General features: G+C 36.0%; 1 protein-coding gene across 9 annotated transcripts in view; it reads left to right on the top strand.

Moving 5' to 3' along the window:
* CEP162 (centrosomal protein 162) overlaps positions 1–18,814 on the top strand; it is a 91,388-nt gene that overhangs the window by 48,885 nt on the left and 23,689 nt on the right. For all 9 annotated transcript variants that reach the window (XM_025444449.3, XM_025444452.3, XM_049092327.1 and 6 more), the window contains 8 exons: positions 768–901; positions 1,162–1,389; positions 1,906–2,046; positions 4,281–4,393; positions 6,036–6,141; positions 12,861–12,987; positions 15,149–15,312; positions 16,033–16,137. In XM_025444449.3, coding sequence (XP_025300234.3) covers positions 768–901; positions 1,162–1,389; positions 1,906–2,046; positions 4,281–4,393; positions 6,036–6,141; positions 12,861–12,987; positions 15,149–15,312; positions 16,033–16,137 — 1,118 coding nt within the window. The remainder of the gene's footprint in view (positions 1–767; positions 902–1,161; positions 1,390–1,905; positions 2,047–4,280; positions 4,394–6,035; positions 6,142–12,860; positions 12,988–15,148; positions 15,313–16,032; positions 16,138–18,814) is intronic.

Below are 18,814 nucleotides of genomic sequence, written 5' to 3'. Positions count from 1 at the left end.
ATATCTTGATATACAGTATTTATGTAAAAGTCTTACTACCTTATATTTCATAGAAGGGAAAACTGATAATGTATAAAATTGAAAATGCAGTTAAAAGCAGCATGATTCTGGCAATCTTTGAGTGGTTTTCAAAAAGCTTTGAAATCACATTTAATCTGAACTAAAGTGCTTCATAAAGTTAATCAGCTGCTCTTTGATTTATCATTTAGATATTCTTATTTGTTACTGCTGTGAATATTTAAAAGAATAGTTTAGGGCAGCCCAGGTGGCTCAGAAGTTTAGCACCATCTTCGGCCTGGGGTGTGATCCTGGAGTCCCGGGATCGAGTCCCACATCAGGCTCCCTGCATGGAGCCTGCTTCTCCCTCTGCCTGTGTCTCTGCCTCTGTGTGTGTGTGTGTGTGTGTGTGTGTGTGTGTGTGTCTCATGAATAAATAAATAAAACCAAATAAATAGTTTATTTAAAATTAGTAAGGCCTGAAATTATCCCATCCACATTCTCACTTTTTTTTTTAGCTCCATTTATCATTTGACATGAATCTTGGGTCAGTTATCCTTCTCTGTCAAATTGGGTAAAATGTTGATTATGGGCAGCAGTTCTGAGTGCAGTGAAACAGCTGTGTTTCATTGTTACACCTCAGCCTATTTGGAGATACTCATCTATCTTAGTGTTCCCATTGTATTAGTACTATTGTTACGTAATTGCTGAATACACATTCAACTATGTTTGCATTTGTGGTGCTTCTGTCCATTGTTTGCAATATTTAGAAATCTTATCTGGAACAAAAGTCATCAAGCCTGAAGCTCTGGGTAAACCAGCTTCCAAAACTGAAGGTTGCTTGGCTACTCCTAAGAAGGCTGGAGATTCTACAGAAACTGATTACTGTGTTCAGTGTCAGAATGTAGGTATTGAATTTCAAAATCCTATTCATAATTTTCTTGTTTTATAATACTAAAATTAAATAATAAATAATGAAATATATGAAATTTCTTCTGCATCAAGCATGATGTTCCAATCTTACTGAACATTTACTGATTTCCTTATTTAGTAGAACATTGTTACCATTTTTATTCAATCTGTTTTTTTTTTTCCTAACCACTTATGTTCAGATAAATCTAATATGTAAATATACTATAATGAAGTAATTCTTCTCCTTAAAAGGATTTTTCAGGATACTGTGGTGAGAGTAAGGAGGCAGAGTTAATTATGTTTAAAAGAGTTCAGGAAGCAGAGGAAAAATGGAGGGGTGCACAAGCCCTAATTGAGCAAATTAAAGTTACATTCTCAGAAAAAGAGAGAGAGCTGGAAAATAAGATGGAAGAACTAAAGAGACAACAGGAAAAGGAACTCTTCAAACTGAACCAAGACAATTACATTCTTCAAGCCAAGGTACTAGACACATTGTCCTATTTCTTTTTATTGATTAAAAAATACTTGTACTTCCTGCCAAATGCATTGTTATCCTTTGTTCCTGGGCTGTTTGACTTGATGTATTTGCTGTATAAAATATGAACCTGGTTCCCAAGACTGCCTCCTCACAGCAGAGCTTAAATCAAACCCACTCAGAAAAAAATCAAAATTTAAATTGGCTCATTTTGATAACTTTCTTCTGTTAGCAGTCTTTTTTGAAAACTAATCCCTTAGTTCACTATGACCTTCCAAGAAGGCGATTTCAGAAAAAAACTGCTATAGCAGGCCTAGATTCAGAGAATGACACTGTGTAACATTTCTGAGTTACTCTCATCACCAGAACGATCAGCACAAAACATCACATTTTATGATTTAGCTGTAGTTGTTAATTTTATTGTTTTAGATCTATGTACCTTGAATTTTCTATTATTCTTCCTCATTTCTCACTTCATCATTTCCTTTCCTAAGTAAAATAATATCTGTATTTTCTTTAAGTTAAGTAGCTTTGAAGAAACAAACAAAAAGCAAAGATGGTTACATTTTGGAGAAACAGCTGATCCTGTCACTGAAGAAAAATTGAAGCAAATTCAAAAAGAAATACAAGAACAAGAGACACTTCTTCAAGGATATCAGCAGGTATGGTGATTTTTCTGCACTTTGTGAATTTGTTCTTGAGATCCTTTGATTGTAAAAAAAAATAAGGCATATTAAAATATTTCTGTATCAGGTAATAGGAATTCTGGCAAATATGAGTAACTAATAATTGGACTAGCCTGAACATTTTTCATGGGTATATAAGTAAAGTGATTAAGAGCATGGGTTCTGAGTTCAAAGAATCTGGTGTTAGCCTTCTTTCCACCTTCTGTGCAGCTTTGGACAAATCACTTCACCTCTCTAGGTCAATTTCCCTATCTGTGAGTGGGGATGGTAATAATAGTAGCTGCCTCATATGATGATTGTGAAATTAAAATAAGAAAGTGCAAAAAAATAAGTAAATAAGAAAGCACAAACTAGCCTCTTAGTACCTGGCACACAGTAACCAATTAGTTCATGTAGCCTGTTATCATTTTTAATAGCTATATATTCCTTAGAAGCTGCCTTATTTTTCTTTAGTTTTCTGTAATGCTTTTCAGTAGATTATATGGACTAGTTTTCATATTATATTCAGTAATACAAATCTGAAATTAATTGCCGATGTGTTGAGAGTGAAAAAAATTGAATTAAATGAGAGAAAATCTGTGTGTCCTATAGAAGTCAGATATTTGGGTGACTGGGTGACAGGCACTAAGGAGGGCACTTGATGGGATGAGCACTGGGTGTTATCTATATGTTGGCAAATTTAATTTAAATTTAAAAAAATTTAAAAAAAAAAATAAATAAATAAATAAATTTAAAAAAATTTTTTTTAAAAAGAAGGCAGGTAAAATTTTTTTTAATTTTTAAAAAAGAAGGCAGGTATTTGCCATGTGTGGTAGATTCTTGGTGATGTTGACTATCTGCCAGCCAGAACAGGTTCAGTGATCTCCAGCATGAAAGTTCATCTCAATTTTTTCTTTTTTTCTCTTATTTCCCTCTCCTTCTCTTCTTCCATCATTACCTTTTTTTCTTTTGACCGTAAGGCATCAAGCCTGCTAATAATAAAGCATTGTCATCCAAGGATATCCAGAGGAAACATTGTCATATCAGCGATTCACAACTTTCCTGTAAATGAAATAGTACTGATTTTGTAGGGCACACTGCCCTAGACTTAGTGAGAACCTTCTAATCCTTTGCCTACCATTCTGATCTTGCTGTAGAGAGCACACGTTTTGGTTTGTTTGGTTTTTTAAAGATTTATTTCTCAAGAGAGCGAGAGTACAGTGGGTAGTGGGGGGATGCGAGAGGCCAGAGAGGGTTGCAGGGGAGATGGGGAGAGATTCCCAAGCAGACTTTACTCTGAATATGGAACCTGGAGCGGTTTTGATCCCAGGACCCCAAGATGATGACCTAAGCCAAATCCAAGAGTTGGTTGCTTAATCATTTGTGATAACCAGGGGCCTGAGAGCATGTGTTTTTAAGGAGTTTTCACAGACCCACAAGGATGCCAACCACCTTCTCCCACAAAGATAGCACATAACTTGCATATCTTTAGTCATTAAATTGCAGGTGTTTGAGGACAGACCATCTTACCAAGCACTAGTCCAGACATGGTGAGACAGTCCATGATTTTTATTAGATTCTCAAAGGTCCATCAGATTCTTAATTTTAAAAAGGTTAATAAGCCATACCATCTAAGCATAGATTGGTACTTTCTCCCTCTGATCTCATTGTTTGAGTCACTCTTTAGTCAAAGGCTGGTGGAGAAGTGGGCCTAGTCTCTGATCTGCCTTGTCCTTACACTTTCAGAAATACCTGGTCTCTAACTCCCTGCTCAGATGGAATTCCAGAAACAACCCTGGAAGCCCATCGTGGCTATCTCTATCCAGTGACTTCATTGCAGGAAGCCAGGCTAGAATCAGAAAACAGAGGATGCAGACAATCCCAGCGGTCCTTCCTGACCCTGATCCATAGAGTTGGGATGTGGTTATTCCTGCAACCACTCACCTTCTCACTCTTGTGAAATACAGTGCCTTGTACTGACATTAGGATCTTTGGCTATAGGAAATTTTGCAACTTTTTTTCAAGTAAGCATTTTGGAGAAAATTGTTTTCAGATAACAAGTTTTCTTCCGAAATGATATATAAAGAGTTTTTAAAAGATTTTGCTTCCTCAAAAACTGAGTAAATTTAAAAGACTGAAAATTTTTAAAAGATGTGTCTGTTGTGAGCATATATACTTATGCTATATAAGTACTAATGACATTTACAATGTAATTTTCTGTTTATAAAAAGGAAAATGAAAGATTGTATAATCAAGTGAAAGATCTCCAAGAACAAAATAAGAAGAATGAGGAGCGAATGTTCAAGGAAAACCAGAGTTTATTCAGTGAGTTAGCTTCCTTAAAGTAAGTCCTTTTTGAATTCTTAAAATCAAAGACACTTAGACAATTTCTAAGCATTTTATTGTTATATTAATAATACACTTATTTTTACTTAGAACTGAAAAATGCTTACACTGATTATAGTTCGTAACTTTTATAGATTTAATATTCAATGTATTTTTCTTTTGGTGTTAGATGACCAGTAGTACATATTTTAGTATTTTCTGCATACTCATATTTGAGTTTGACATCACTTTTAGGAAATTGAATATATAGTATTCCTCTTGGTCAGTCATTAAGCCTGAGTTGCTTAATCATTTCCCAAGGAACCATGTGATAATAATACTAAAAATATATATGTCATACAGTATCAGGTTCTGTAGAAATAGAGCCTGAGGTAAGGAGCCTTATGGAGATGATTTCTTGGAGGATAACTTTTAGGAGAAGGGGAATAAGAGAAGCAAGATGGGATGAGGGGAGGGAAGGTAAGTAAGAATGCAGTCTTAGCTGGGGACTGACTTTATTCTGTTCTCACCAGAAAGCTCAGGAAAACAAATTGCACCACAATGTTGGTCCTGCTTGAGGCAAGTGGAGCAGCCTTTAAACTCCAAAGTAATCAGTCACTGGCTGAGATATGCCTAAAGAAGGGAGTGGGGGCCTGTAAGCCTGGGGGCAGAGACTGCTGTTTGGCTGAGGGCATTTCTCCAGAGAATAATTTATGAGATGTACTAACCAGCACTCAGCACAGCAGGCTCATGGAGGACCAACGCCTGCTTAGGAATCCTATTTCAGACTATAAGATCTTTGGATATTATTACATCCAACTTGAACATACTAAATGAAAATAGCTGAACTCATAAACATGGGCAAGTTAGGATACTATCATCTTTTAGGAAATGGCTCCCCAGTTTTGTGTCACTTCACATAGACACCTAATCACTCAGGTAAGACTGCTATTAGAAGCTTATTTGATCTTTAATGTATGACCCAAGCCAGTTGTGATAATCTGCATAGGTCTGATGCATGAAAGCATTTATATCTGATTCCTTTTGGATCAAGTATGCCTCGGTGAAGTATTTTAAAATACCACATCTTACCTGGGTTTTAAAAGAGATCCATTTCTGGATCCCGAACTAGCTTTAATGAACTTTTACTTTTTAATGAAATAGATGGTTTCCTTACTACATTAGGATTAGATGATCTTATATGGATTCCTAAACTCCTTGTATAATGTTTCTAGAAAACCAGAAAAATTGATTCTGACTTCAAGTAATAGACTATGTCTTGCTTGTCAGTTACCATGTTTGGTGGTTTGTTTCTTAGAAGGGAGTCTAGAGTGATGTGACAGGGAGGATGTAACACCATAGGAAAAATGCAGCACATCTTTCTGGGAGATTGAGGTTTTTTTTCTCTGAGAATTAGAAGAAAATATTTTATTATAAATCAAGATGTTAAGGCTTCAATTCTTTTAAATTGAACAAACACCTCCTTTAAAATGTAGTTATTTTAGCTTTTTAATATTTTAATCTTTAGAATAAATAACTCTTTTTCTTCAGTGGCTCAAATAGTTGCAATGTCCATTAGATTCTTTAGTTTTAAGAATTGTATATTTTGTATTTAAGAGTACTTTGCTAAAAACAATCTTTTTGTTTTCAAAATAAATCAGAGAACAGATGCACAAAAATCGTTTTCTGTCTCAAGTAGTTGAAGATTCAGAGCCCACCAAAAACCAGAATTTTACAGATCTGTTAGCAGAACTACGGGTGGCACAGGTAAGTTGGACAAGGATTTTAACTACTAGTGATAGTAAAGATTATTATAGAAATTTCTGTATGTGTAAAAAAATCTGCTTATAAATTTTACACATTAAAAATTAGCATTTAGGGCAGACCAGGTGGCTCAGCAGTTTAGCGCCGCCTTCGGCCCAGGGCGTGATCCTGGAGACCTGGGATCGAGTCCCACATCAGGCTCCCTGCAGGGAGCCTGCTTCTCCCTCTGCCTGTGTCTCTGCTTTTCTCTCTCTCTCCCTCTCTCTGTGTCTCTCGTGAATAAGTAAATAAAATCTTTTAAAAAAATTTGCATTTAATATACATGTGACCTTAATAGAGAAAATGACATAATACTGGTTTTAGATGGCATTCTCTTTATAATCTAGCTTCTCATCTAGCGATCATCAGATAGAGCCATATTGGAGGCATAACCTTACTTAGAACATGTATACGTTATTTTAAATTCCTTATTGGAAATGTAAGCTAAAATAGGAAAACACTTTGAAGATGATTGTTCACCTTAAAACGTTAGTGAGCTTTCTACCTGTCTTCAATAGACTGTGCACTTCTATATATTTTTTAATGTATTCATGGGTGGGGGGCGGTGGCAGAGACACAGGTAGAAGGAGAAGCAGACTCCATGCAGGGAGCCCAATGTGGGACTTGACCCCAGGACTCCAGGACCACGCCCTGGGCCAAAGGCAGGTGCCAAACCACTGAGCCACCCAAGGATCCCAGACTGTGCACTTCTAGAAGGCAGAGACTATATTTACAAATATTTGCATCATGTGCACCTAACACCAATATGAAATAGAATAGCTGCTCCGTAATTTTTTTCTTTATTTTTATCGGATCATATTATAAAGGATATGGCTTAGAATTTTCTAAAGAAGTATTTATCAGTGGGAGAAGTTCTGGGATTTGGGGGCAAGTTAATTCTCTTTTAGGTAGAACAATTCCATGTATTGCGTGATTTTTATCATCCCTGTCTCCAGGAAATATGTGCTCATGGCACTCACCAGTGATTATAAAAATCAAAAGCACTGCCACATTTCAAAACTTGTCCCTTGTGGAAGGGTAGTTAGTTCTCCCCACTCCCTCCCATTAAGAATCATGGCATGAAACTAAAAAGCCCTTTTAATCTATTTGCATGACTATATGAATTAGAAAAATTCCAAATTCACACTACTTTTTTTATATAAAGTTTTGTTATACAGAAATCCAAACACACCCTACTTCAATAACATGTTTAACAGGTTTTTGTAGTGTATATAAAATGCAGCTTCAAATGTGAATCTGTTAGGCAACTTTCTTCATGGGCATACATAGCATGGTTAAATGGGTAGATAGGCAGATAGGTTAGAAGAAGGTGAATGGTTGGACTCCTCCTAACTTCCTTATCAATAGGCCTCAAAAATTCAATAGTTAAAAGAGAAATTAATATTGCTGTGTTTTATGAAGACTTGGAAAACTGCAATAAGGTTTCAAGCATTACATTAGCTTTATTCAGACTCTATTAATTAGTGACCTTTTAAAAGGCTATTTTGAAAGTATTTTTCTGACAGATAGGAAACTAAAACTGTCACAAAAGCATGAGAAAATACTGGATAAATTATAATAAACATCTTGTAAATACTTGATGTAAAAGCTCTAAGGAAAGTAAGAGAACTCTCTAGGGATCAGAAATGAGGGATAAAAACCTAACAGTAAACATCTGTTCCTAGGCCAGTGGTTCAGTAGCCCCGGGTCTGAGCTTAAAGAGCAAAGTGGAGACAGGACACTTGAGTTCAAAGGACCATATCCTTCAGTACAACAGCGGACTAGGAAAAAATCCACCCACCTTCACAAGGGGCTGAAATGTCAAGAAGCTTTTCTATCTTAACTTGATCTCTAGATAGGGAGGGGCAGAAAGTCTCCTGCTGAGTGCCCACGTTTTCCTGATTGTTCAATATAAATGGCATCCCTCCTGCCTTCGTTTGTGTTTTAGTATTCGAATTAACACTACCTGCAAGAGTTGATTATGCTCAAACTGAAAAAAATAACGTATACTGTGGTCTTGAGTCAATGATCACCTCTAGTGTATCTAGAAGAAACGAATGCAAAACAGCTCTTAGAAGTATACACCCTTAGCTGAGCTCACACAGTATTCCTGCAGATAAAAACCCACTAACAATATGCTTACAACACAAAATTACAAAACCCAAAGAAACCATCCACCATGAGCAGGCATGGGATGATTTAATAAACAGCAGCATTAGAACTTCAATAGAATTATTGGATAGACTATACTATAAAATAGACTAAAAATTATAACTATCAGATATATGAAATGCTAAAATATATATTTTTAAAGGATAATGGCTGAGAATTTCTTAGAAATGATAGAAGAGATGAATCTCAAATTTAGGAAACCCAGTGAGCCCAGCTGAGGAAAAACTAAAAATCTACATTTAGTCCCCCAATGGTAAAACTACTAAAGGCAGGAAAAACCTAAAAAGAAATTTTTTTAAAAAGTGTTAGTTTAAGATAATAGCAAAACTTCTTTGGAGATTTATTTCTGCAAATTCTGTAAGGTGGAATGTAAAACACCCTTAATTTTCATTTACTTTGGTATTCTGAGTTTAGTTGGGTTTATAACAAAAATTCATACTGGGAAAAGGCTCTAATATATATATATAGAGAGAGAGAGTATATTTGTGTGCAATCTAACTTGTACCTTAAGAATTAATACCAATTAGTGTAGTATTAAAATACAAGTTAGGGGGCACCTGAGTGGCTTAGTCGGTTAAGCATCTGCCATCAGTTCAGGTCATGATCCCAGTGTCCTGGGAAAAGGAATAGTAATAATATGAGTTGTTTCTCTGTAAAGCATAGATAGAAACACAGCAAAAGCAAAGGTTCTGAGCTCTTTTTAGTATCTCGGGGTAGGAAAAAGAATGAGGCTGACCACCGCTTTCATTCAGTCAGCCTTTATTGAAGCACCTACCACATGCCAAGCACTCATCCTGGCATGAGCAATACAGGAATTACACAAGACAGGCATAAACTTGCTCACTAGGAACATGTATTCTAATAGAGAAGACCATAAATAAATAAATGAAATAATTACAAATAAAAAGATGTGCTTTGAAGAATATAAAAATAGAGAATAAGGGTGGGTGGGACAGAGAGGGTAAGGCAGTGGTCAACAATGTGCTTTAGGAGAGACACTCTGAGGAAGTTGTGTCAAGAGTTGAGAGCTAAAGAGAAGCAACAGCCAACTATGCAAAGATTGAGCCTACCAGCCAAGAGAAAAACATAAGCCCATATTCAGGAAGGGCCTTGTTACTTTCTAGAAGTAGCACGTCTGAGGCAGAAGTAGGTGAGTAAAGACAAGTTCAGAGAGGCAGAGACGAGACCCTCTCTGAATGTCTGCATAGTAACTTATAAGGGAGTGCAAGTACTTGTCAACCCCAACCCTGTCCCCACAGGATTGACCTGGGACATTACTAGCCTTCTTCAAGGTGGAAACATGCAAACATAGAGTGAACATCCATTTAAGTGTCAATTGCATGACTGGACTCAAGATGTTTACAATTCCTTTGAATTCTAAAACTTTGTAATTTTATGAAGTAGACTCTACTAGAGAGCATTTCTAAATTGATTGAACTAATTAAACAAAAGGTTGTTGTAGAAAGAGCCTGAGCATTCAAAAACGTGAAACTCAGTGCTCCCTTGACAAGACATCTACAGAAGGTCACACAGAAGAGTAAAGAGTTAAATGACACCATTAAATCTGTGATGCAGTTAGAAACCACAATTACAGTGTTTTAATGAATGGATTTATTTTCTTCACAAGACTGGATTTGGAATTATGAGATAGAGTGATAGAGAATTTTAAGAAGTTTATTTTAAAACTTAACTATACCGAGTGTACTGCTGTGACTCCAAGAGTTTCTTCAGCAGTTAAGAGTTTAGATCAGTGAGCACTTATTGAGTACTAGCTGTGTGTTTAGTGTCATAAAGTATACAAGTATTAGTAATAAATTAGTCTTAGTCACCATAGAGTTCTCAACCTGATAGAGGCATGTACACAAATCAATATCATATGACATAGAAAATAATACTATGCTGGAGGTACAGTGAACGTCTACTGGAGCACAGAGGAGGGGATTATCAGGAATACCCTAATTTGAACAAAGCTTTGAAGGATAAATATGATTTTGTCAAGTAGAGGAATTGGGGGCAATTGAGAGTAGTAATGAAGTAGGGCATTTTGAGCATTCAACTTTATGTGCCAAGCATTTTTTATGCATTTTTCATACAAAGGTTAGTAAAATAAACCTCTGCTTTCCAGTAAACATATGTCAGGTGGTGATGAGTGTTGTGACAAGAAAATAAAACAACATACCTAGAAGTCAGGATGAGGGTTGCTGTTTTACAAAGCGTGATCAGGAAAGGTCTTCCTGGGGTTTCATTTGAGCAGAAATCTTGATGAAGTGAAAGAGTGAGCCACCTGGCTATCTGGTGGCAGAGTACTGAAGGCAGAGGAAACAGTAAGTGCAAACACCTTGGGGTGGGACTGTGCTGGTTCTAGTCAAAAAACAGTGCGAAGTCTCTGATGCTGGAATGAAGGGAAGGGAAAAATTTAGGGTAGATATAGTCAGAAGCATGGGCAGGGCTGAGTTATGGGACACTGATGGTCATGGTAAGGATTTTGGATTTACCCTGAGAAGGATGGGAGCCACCAGAGAATTTTAGACAAAGGGGCAAAACTTTCTGCCTCTTTAAAACATTCTAGGAGAGAGCTCATGAAAAAACCCATACATATGCGGTCAATCGATCTATGACAAACACAAGAATATACAACAGGGAAAAGACAGTCTGTTCAATACATAAGGTTGGGAAAACTGGACAGATACATACCAAAGAATGAAACTGGACTATCTTACACCAAATATAACAATAAAGGGAGACCTGGGTGGCTCAGTGAGTTAAGTGTCCAACTCTTGATTTCAGCTCAGGTCATGATCTTAGGGTCATGAGATTGAACCCCACATTGAGCTCCATGCTGAGTATGGAGGATGCTTGGGATTCTTTATCTCCCTCTGCCCCTCCCCCAACTCATGCAAATGCACATTCTCTCAAAAAAAAAAAATTTCAAAGTGGATTAAAGACTTGAATGTAAAACCTGAAACCATAAAACTTCCAGAAGAAACCACAGGCAGTAAGCTCTTGGACATTGGTCTTAGCATTTTTTTTTTTAGACCAGTCTCCTCAGGCAAAGGCAGCAAAATCTAAAATGAACAAATGGGATTTTATCAAACTTAAAAGCTTTTGCACAGTGAAGAAGGCATCAACAAAATGAAAATGTAGTCTACAAAATGGGAAAATATAATTTGTAAATGATATATATCTGATAAGGGGTTAATATCCAAAGTATATGCAGAATTTATACAACTTAATGTCAAAAACACAACATGATTAAAAAACAGCCAAAGGACATAAGTAGACATTTTTTCAAAGAAGATAGACAAATGGCCAACAGATAAATGAAAGTATTCTCAACATCTCTAATCATCAAGGAAATGCAAGTCAAAGCCATAATGAGGTATCACCTTACACCTGTCAGATTCACTATGGTCAAAAAGGCAAAAAAAAATAAATAACAATTGTTGGCGAGGTTGTAGAAAAAAGGGAACCCTCTTACACTGTTAGTGGGAATGTAAATTGGTTCAACCAATGTGGAAAACAGAATGAAGGATCCTCAAAAAAAATCAAAAATAGAACTACTATATGATTCAGCAATTTGACTTCTGGTTATTAATCCAAAGAAAAGGGAAACACCAATCTGAAGAGATACATGCATTATGTTCCTTATAGCATTATTTATACTAGGCAGGATATGGAAGCAACAAAAACATCCACTTATAAATGAACACCAAATACTTCTAAACCATGCAAAATGATGAGATCTTATGCTATTTGTAGCAACATGGGTGGATCTAGAGGGTATTATGCTAAGTGATAAGTCAGAGGAAAACAAATACCATATGATTTCACTTATATGTGAAATAAACGAGCAAACAAAACAGGCTCATAGGTGCAGGAAACAAAGTGTTTGATTACCAGAAGTGGTGTGGGGGTGCTGAGGGGGTTGGAGGGCAGGTGAAATACGTAAAATATAAACTACCAGTTATAAAATAAGACACAGGGATGTAATATATACAATAGGGAATCTAGGCAATAAGGTAATAACTTTGTGTGATGACAGATCATAACTAGACTTATGGGGATCATTTCATAATACATAAAAATATCAAGTCACTATGATGTATACCTAAACTAATAGGATATTTATTGTCAGTTATACTTTAATTAAAAGTTGTTTTAAAATTAAAATTTCTTTGGCTACTATGAGAATAGACCAGCTGCTGAAAGTAGAAGAGGCATACTGGTTAGGAAGTTATCGCAGTAATCAAGGAGAAGTTAGAACAGTTCATTGGAAGGTCTCTAGGCTATGTTGAGTTAGGTGAATAAAATTGATTCTCTAGGCTGTGAGGAGTTATTAAGAATTTGGCAGGGTGGGGAGTAATGGCACCAGAACTAAATTTAAGACAAATAATTATGTATTTATAAAAAGTGCATATGTAGAATTTATGATGGATGGGGTAAAAAAAGAGCCTATATCACACTTTTTGTGGTCAGAAATAATTTGCTTTTGTAATTCTATGACTATCAAGAAAGAAAAAAACAGTTTATTGGAAGACATCAAAAGACTGAAGCAAGATAAACAAGCTCTTGAAGTAGACTTGGAAAAAATGAAGAGAGAGAGAGACCAAGCCAAAGATCAGATTGCTTATGCCACAGGTAAAATGCTGAGCTGAAACAGCTTACCTTTACACTCATAAGTATTCTAATCTTGAATTTAAGTAATAGCAATTGCTGTTACTACTTAAGGAATCAAAATGCTATTCCTTGAATTATATTGTAATTTTAGAAAAAAATTTAAAAGCTAGTTACTAATAGATATGCACATTTGATTGGTTTTAGCAGGAATAATTGCAGGATCAGAAAAAAATCAAGGTTATTTTTAATTTGTGGCATCTTATATTTATTCATGTTCATGTCTGTCACCCTAGCTGGACTATGACCTTCCTGAGGGCATGGTCTTCCTTTTTTTCCCTGGATCTGAAACCTAGGGCTCTCAAGTATTTACCAAATGAACAAATAACACTGCACTGTGTTTATAGAAAACACAAGGATAAATTTGACATTTCCCATCAGGGAAAACCAAAGAAAGAAGAATGAAGAAAAGTTTAATATTAAAAAATATATAAATAAACATGAGATGTGGTAATGATAAAGTTTTGGAGTATAAGTGAGGTCTGGAGCTGATGACCAAGAAAGAATTCTTGAGATGTCTTTGGTGCAAGATGGTGGTTTTATTAAAGCATGGGATCAGGACCCATGGACAGGAAGATCCCTGGGCCTGTGAGGGGTGGCTAATTATATACCTGGGAGTTGGGAGGGGTTTGAGGATAGCGTATTCTCTAAGGAATTTTGGAAGCAAGATTTCCAGAACCTTGAGGGGGCTAGCTATTATTGGGAAAAGTCACTTATTACCATCTAATAAAACCTGAATCATGAGACCCTTCAGATGTATATCAGTGGGCCATGTGCTTGGAGGATGATTGCCAACACTTATTGTGGGGGCTTAGAGATAAAGGACATTTTTAAAGTAATTTTTACATGTTAAAGTAGACTTACAGGCTCCTGGGGATTGGGCTAAGATTGCCTTTTGCCCTCAGCAAAGTATTAACATCAAGGCAATTGAGTCTGTAGGGGAATGTCCCTTTGCACGTTTCAAGGACTTGTCAATGTGCTGCCCCATGCTTGTACTTTGTCCTCAACTAGTCCTGTTTCCCCATCAGCACTATGGTACTAAATAAGGCTGTCAGGGAAGAGTGGCATTTGATCTGGGCCCTGACAGATTGAAAGACACAGAAGTGAAGGGATGGAGGAAGGTTGCTGGATGAGCATGTTATTGGGTGTGCCTGTGATTGGAGCTTAGGTTGACAGAACATAGGGCAAGAAAAGTAGATTAGGGAAGCCCTTATGAGGGTCTTTCTTTCTACTGTTATATTCTGATCTTCAGTGTAAGATACATATAATAAAATCCACTTACCTGTTAGTAAGAAAATTACATTTGCTTTCTTCATCTGTAAAATAGAATAATAATAATAGTACCCATCGTATGTTTTGTGTTAAATGAAATCATGCATGGTAAACATTCTCTAATTTTTTCCCATGGAAATTTTTATTATAGAAATTCTTTGTGTTTATTATCTCTTGAATCCAACATTTATTGTCCCATGAAAACAACTTTGCTTTTATAATGAAAGTCAGTGGGACAGCAATGGATTTATCAAATTTACACAGCCAATTTTGTTGTGAATTTGAGGATTTGGACTGTGAACACAATATTCATCTCTCTTTACTAATAGATTAAACTGGATACCACATTGCAAATATCATCTTTTTTTCACTTATTTTTTCATAATGCTTTCACTAGATAGGTATTGGTTTTCATATAATTTAATTTATTTTCTTATTTTGGAAAATTACAATCAAGTTCAGGAGTTCCATTTTTTTTTTCGGATTTAAAAAAGGGTTTAATTAAATACAAACATGGAAGAGGCCAGGCCCGGGCAGGGTGGGGGGTGGGGGTGGTCACCTGAAAGCACGAGTCCCTGGGAGCCCCTCCCCCTCCCCCCTCACGATGCCACAGCTCAGTGGCTGCAACCAGGCCCCAGTGATCTTGCACTCCTTGGGGGAGGAGGGGCACGGTCTCTCCAGGCCCCTGGACGCTGGACAGGGACACATCCTCAGCCTCCTGGGCCCTTATACCCACCGTCCGCCTCCTGTGAGAGGCACCAGCCAGGGATGGGACGATCAGAGAATGTCCATAAGACACAGGGGAAAAGGGGACCTTTCCGGTGAAAAATTATGTGAAATAAAAATTTTACAGGTGAAAAATTATATCAAATAAAAATTTTAGAAGAAACACATAAACAAGAAGTAAGTCGTCTGCAAAAAAGATTACAATGGTATGCTGAAAATCAGGAACTTCTGGATAAAGATGCAATTCGGCTTAAAGAGGCAAATGAAGAAATTGAGAAGCTCAGACTTGAGGTAGTAAAATCATTTCAGAATGTACTTCTGTGATGAACTGTATTCAACAATTAGTTCTTCTTAGCCTTATAAGTGTAATGGAATCAATACCATAAACTCTGTTAGTGTGAGTAGTTGGTTTCGGGTTTCGTTTGCTCTTAGATGTGTAGTCTATTTTAGATTGGACTGAGAATAAATCTAAGCTCCTTATTACAACCTGTCAGGTCTCCTCTCTCCAGCCTCATCTGTGTCACTCTCCAGCCACACCAAACCTCCCTTTGATTCTTGATCATGCCACACTTGTGCCATAGGTTCCCTTGGTCTTGATTACTCTGGCCTAGTTTCTTCCATGTCTCATTCATTCAAGTCTCAATTCCAATTTCTACTCCCCAGAAAGACCTTTTCTGATCTCCTCCTCTAATGAAGCTACCAGTCCTTCCCCCTTCTGACCTTTCTTCCCATTCTGTCACTGTTTTATTTTCTTCATAGAACTTGTCAAACTCCGAAGTTATTTTATTTACTTGTTGATTTACGTCATTAGCTTATCATGTGTCTCGTCCACCAGAAAGAGTATAAGCACTATGAAAATAGGGATCTGGCTTATCTTGTTTGCCGTCCATATCTCCAGCACAGCACCCTGAAAATTAATAAATGAATGACTGAATACATTATGTGTCTCTCCTAGTGTTTCTATGGTGTGTTTTAAATATGCTTCTTAACATTTTCTTTACTTATTGATAGGTTGAGAAACTGAAAGCTGAGTCTGGAAATCCATCTGTTCAGCAGAAGATACGTTTAAAAGAGAAAGCAGCTGATGCCAAAAAAATTCAGGATCTAGAGCGACAAGTATGTGTTCAGGGTAAATTTTTATTAAGATATTTTATATGCAGTGCATTTTATTTTATATATAGTTCCTTCAAAATATAGTCAACCTGAAAATTCTTGGTTTTACTCATTTATTTTAATATAGAATTGCCCTTGAAACATACTTGATATATAATATTTAAGGTGATAGTAATAAAAGTAATAAGCAAAATCATTTTATATAGTCTGTGGCTTTCTGCATAAAGAATTTGTAGGCTGTTATGCCTCATTGGATGGTAGAACTGTGGATGAAAGGTTATTTTGCATTCCAGCTCTATTAGGCATCTAGAAAAAGGAAGCAGCATTTTAAAACTCTAGGTATAGAGTTAGGATTCCTTCTCCTGATGAAAGTCTGTGAGAAAGAAGTACAGTAAAGGAGATCCTTGAGTTTGGAACATGTTAGAAGTACTTGGGACGTTTAGCCCTCCAAAAAGCTTAATTTTGAGCTCTTGCTCTTTCTAAGCAAGTTTAGAAATATTCATTTCATGGTCAGTGTAGCTAGGAGACCATTTCAAAAATCATATAGTGATGCTTATCAGGGTAAAGATTTTTTTTTTCATTGAAGTAGTTGTTTTCGGGTGTTATATGTTGGCAAATCGGACTCCAGTAAAAAAATATACAAAAAAAATAAATTAAAACAACAAGCAAAAAAAAAAAAAAACAAACACAACAACAACAATGCAAAGAATCATGAAGAGAAAAAAATGAAATAGTTGTTTTCAGGAGTGAAATATTAACTTTCTCCTTCTGTTTTTGAAACTCTGTAACGTTGTTTCATTTGTATTTACAACTCAATATAAAAACAATATAAGAATTTCCAGCCATGTTCATAGGGAGCATGAACCTATAATCAAGTAATGACATTTCAATGTATGGCCATTATTCCATCACAAACCCAAAATTGTGAGGTCATCACTGGGCTGAATATTAGCCCGGTTTTATAAAAGAAGAAAAACTAAGCAAAAAATTAACTTTGTTACTTTTACAGGACCTGTTCTTCTATTAAAAGGTATGGTTTGGTAGTTGGGCTTAGTAGCCAGGAAAGGAAGGAAAAGGACAGATGTTTTGAAGAACTAGAAATATTCTGAAATAACTATATCCAGGATTGCTTGGCTATTTGTTAGTGCTTAAGATTTAAATTAGCTAATGTAGATGAAGCCATCCAGAATTTAGAGAGAGAAAGGACCAAAGAAACTTGATGACTTTAAGAGAATTAATGTAGAACTAAATGTATCAGAGTGAAAAAATGAAGCATGCTTAAAAGCAAAATTAAGACTTGAAATGATGATCCATATTGACTAGAAATACAGCACTTTATACAATTACTTTTCTCTTTTACTAGTGGTTTTGTTAAAAATTTATTAGTTTACCATTTTAAACTGTATCTTTCTAAAGTACTGCTCATTAATAGTATTTTTATAGTTTACTACATGTGCAATTCAGATCTTATTCTGTTTCCATGAACATTTCTATCCTAATGATTTTAAACCTTAACATGTATTTTAAGTTCAAGGTATATCAGCATATTTAGAATCATTTTGGAGCCATATTCTGAAATAAATATAGAATAAAATATATCCTTTTCTAAATAGTCACATAAGTAAAAAATGGGGCTAGTTATAATGAAAATTTCAAAAAAAAGAGAATTTCAGGGGCATCCCGGGTGGCTCAGTGGTTTAGCGCCACCTTCAGCCCAGGGCCTGATCCTGGAGACTTGGAATCAAGTTCTACGTCAGGCTTCCTGCATGGAGCCTACTTCTCCCTCTGCCTGTGTCTCTGACTCTCTCTCTCTCTCTCTCTCTCTCTGTGTCTCTCATGAATAATAAAATCTTAAAAAAAAAAGAAAATTTCAGATTACGCACAGTTTTTTATTCATTCGTTTATTTAATGGAATATTCCATGGTTTAATTCCCAGTGAGAATTTTTTTTAAATATTTACTTTGTATGATAGCCCTATTGGTATCATGACCAAAGAATAATGTTACAAAGCAAAATTAAAGAAACTACAAATAAAATCTGATTTTCCTCCAAAAATGTAATAAAATGTTAAATCATAATTAGGAATGCTTGGGTAGCTCAGCAGTTGAGCATCTGCCTTCGGCTCAGCGCATGATCCTGGGGTCTGGGGATTGAGTCCCACATCGGGTTCTCTCTTCCTATGTCTCTGCCTTTCTCTATGTGTCTCTCATGAATAAATAAAATCTTTAAAAAAAAAAAAAAGAAAGAAAGAAAGAAAAAAGACAGGATGCCTGGATAGCTCAGTAGTTGAGCACCTACCTTCAGCCCAGGACATGATCCTGGAGTCCCGGGATCGAGTCCCATATCAGGCTCATTGCATAGAACCTGCTTCTCTCTCTGCCGGTGTCTTTGCCTCTCTCTCTGTGTCTCTCATGAATAAATAAATAAAATCTTAAAAAAAAAAAGAAAAAAGAAATCATAATTAAATTGAAACATTTCTTAAAATTTCAAAGCATTAATTTTAAAGCATTAATTATAATGTTAAAACTTTCATTTAAAAAAAAAACTTTCATTTTTAAAATCGAAATCTTCTCTTTTCAATATATACGGTGTGTAATGTCTGTGTGTATACTTTATATGCTTAGATCTACTCCAGATAACTAGATTTTTAATACCAGAGAAAGCAAAGCTTTGAAAATGT

Source organism: Canis lupus, chromosome 12 (genome assembly GCF_003254725.2).
Source record: "Canis lupus dingo isolate Sandy chromosome 12, ASM325472v2, whole genome shotgun sequence".
Classification (NCBI taxonomy): domain Eukaryota; kingdom Metazoa; phylum Chordata; class Mammalia; order Carnivora; family Canidae; genus Canis; species Canis lupus.
This window is presented reverse-complemented; position numbering and strand designations above follow the sequence as displayed.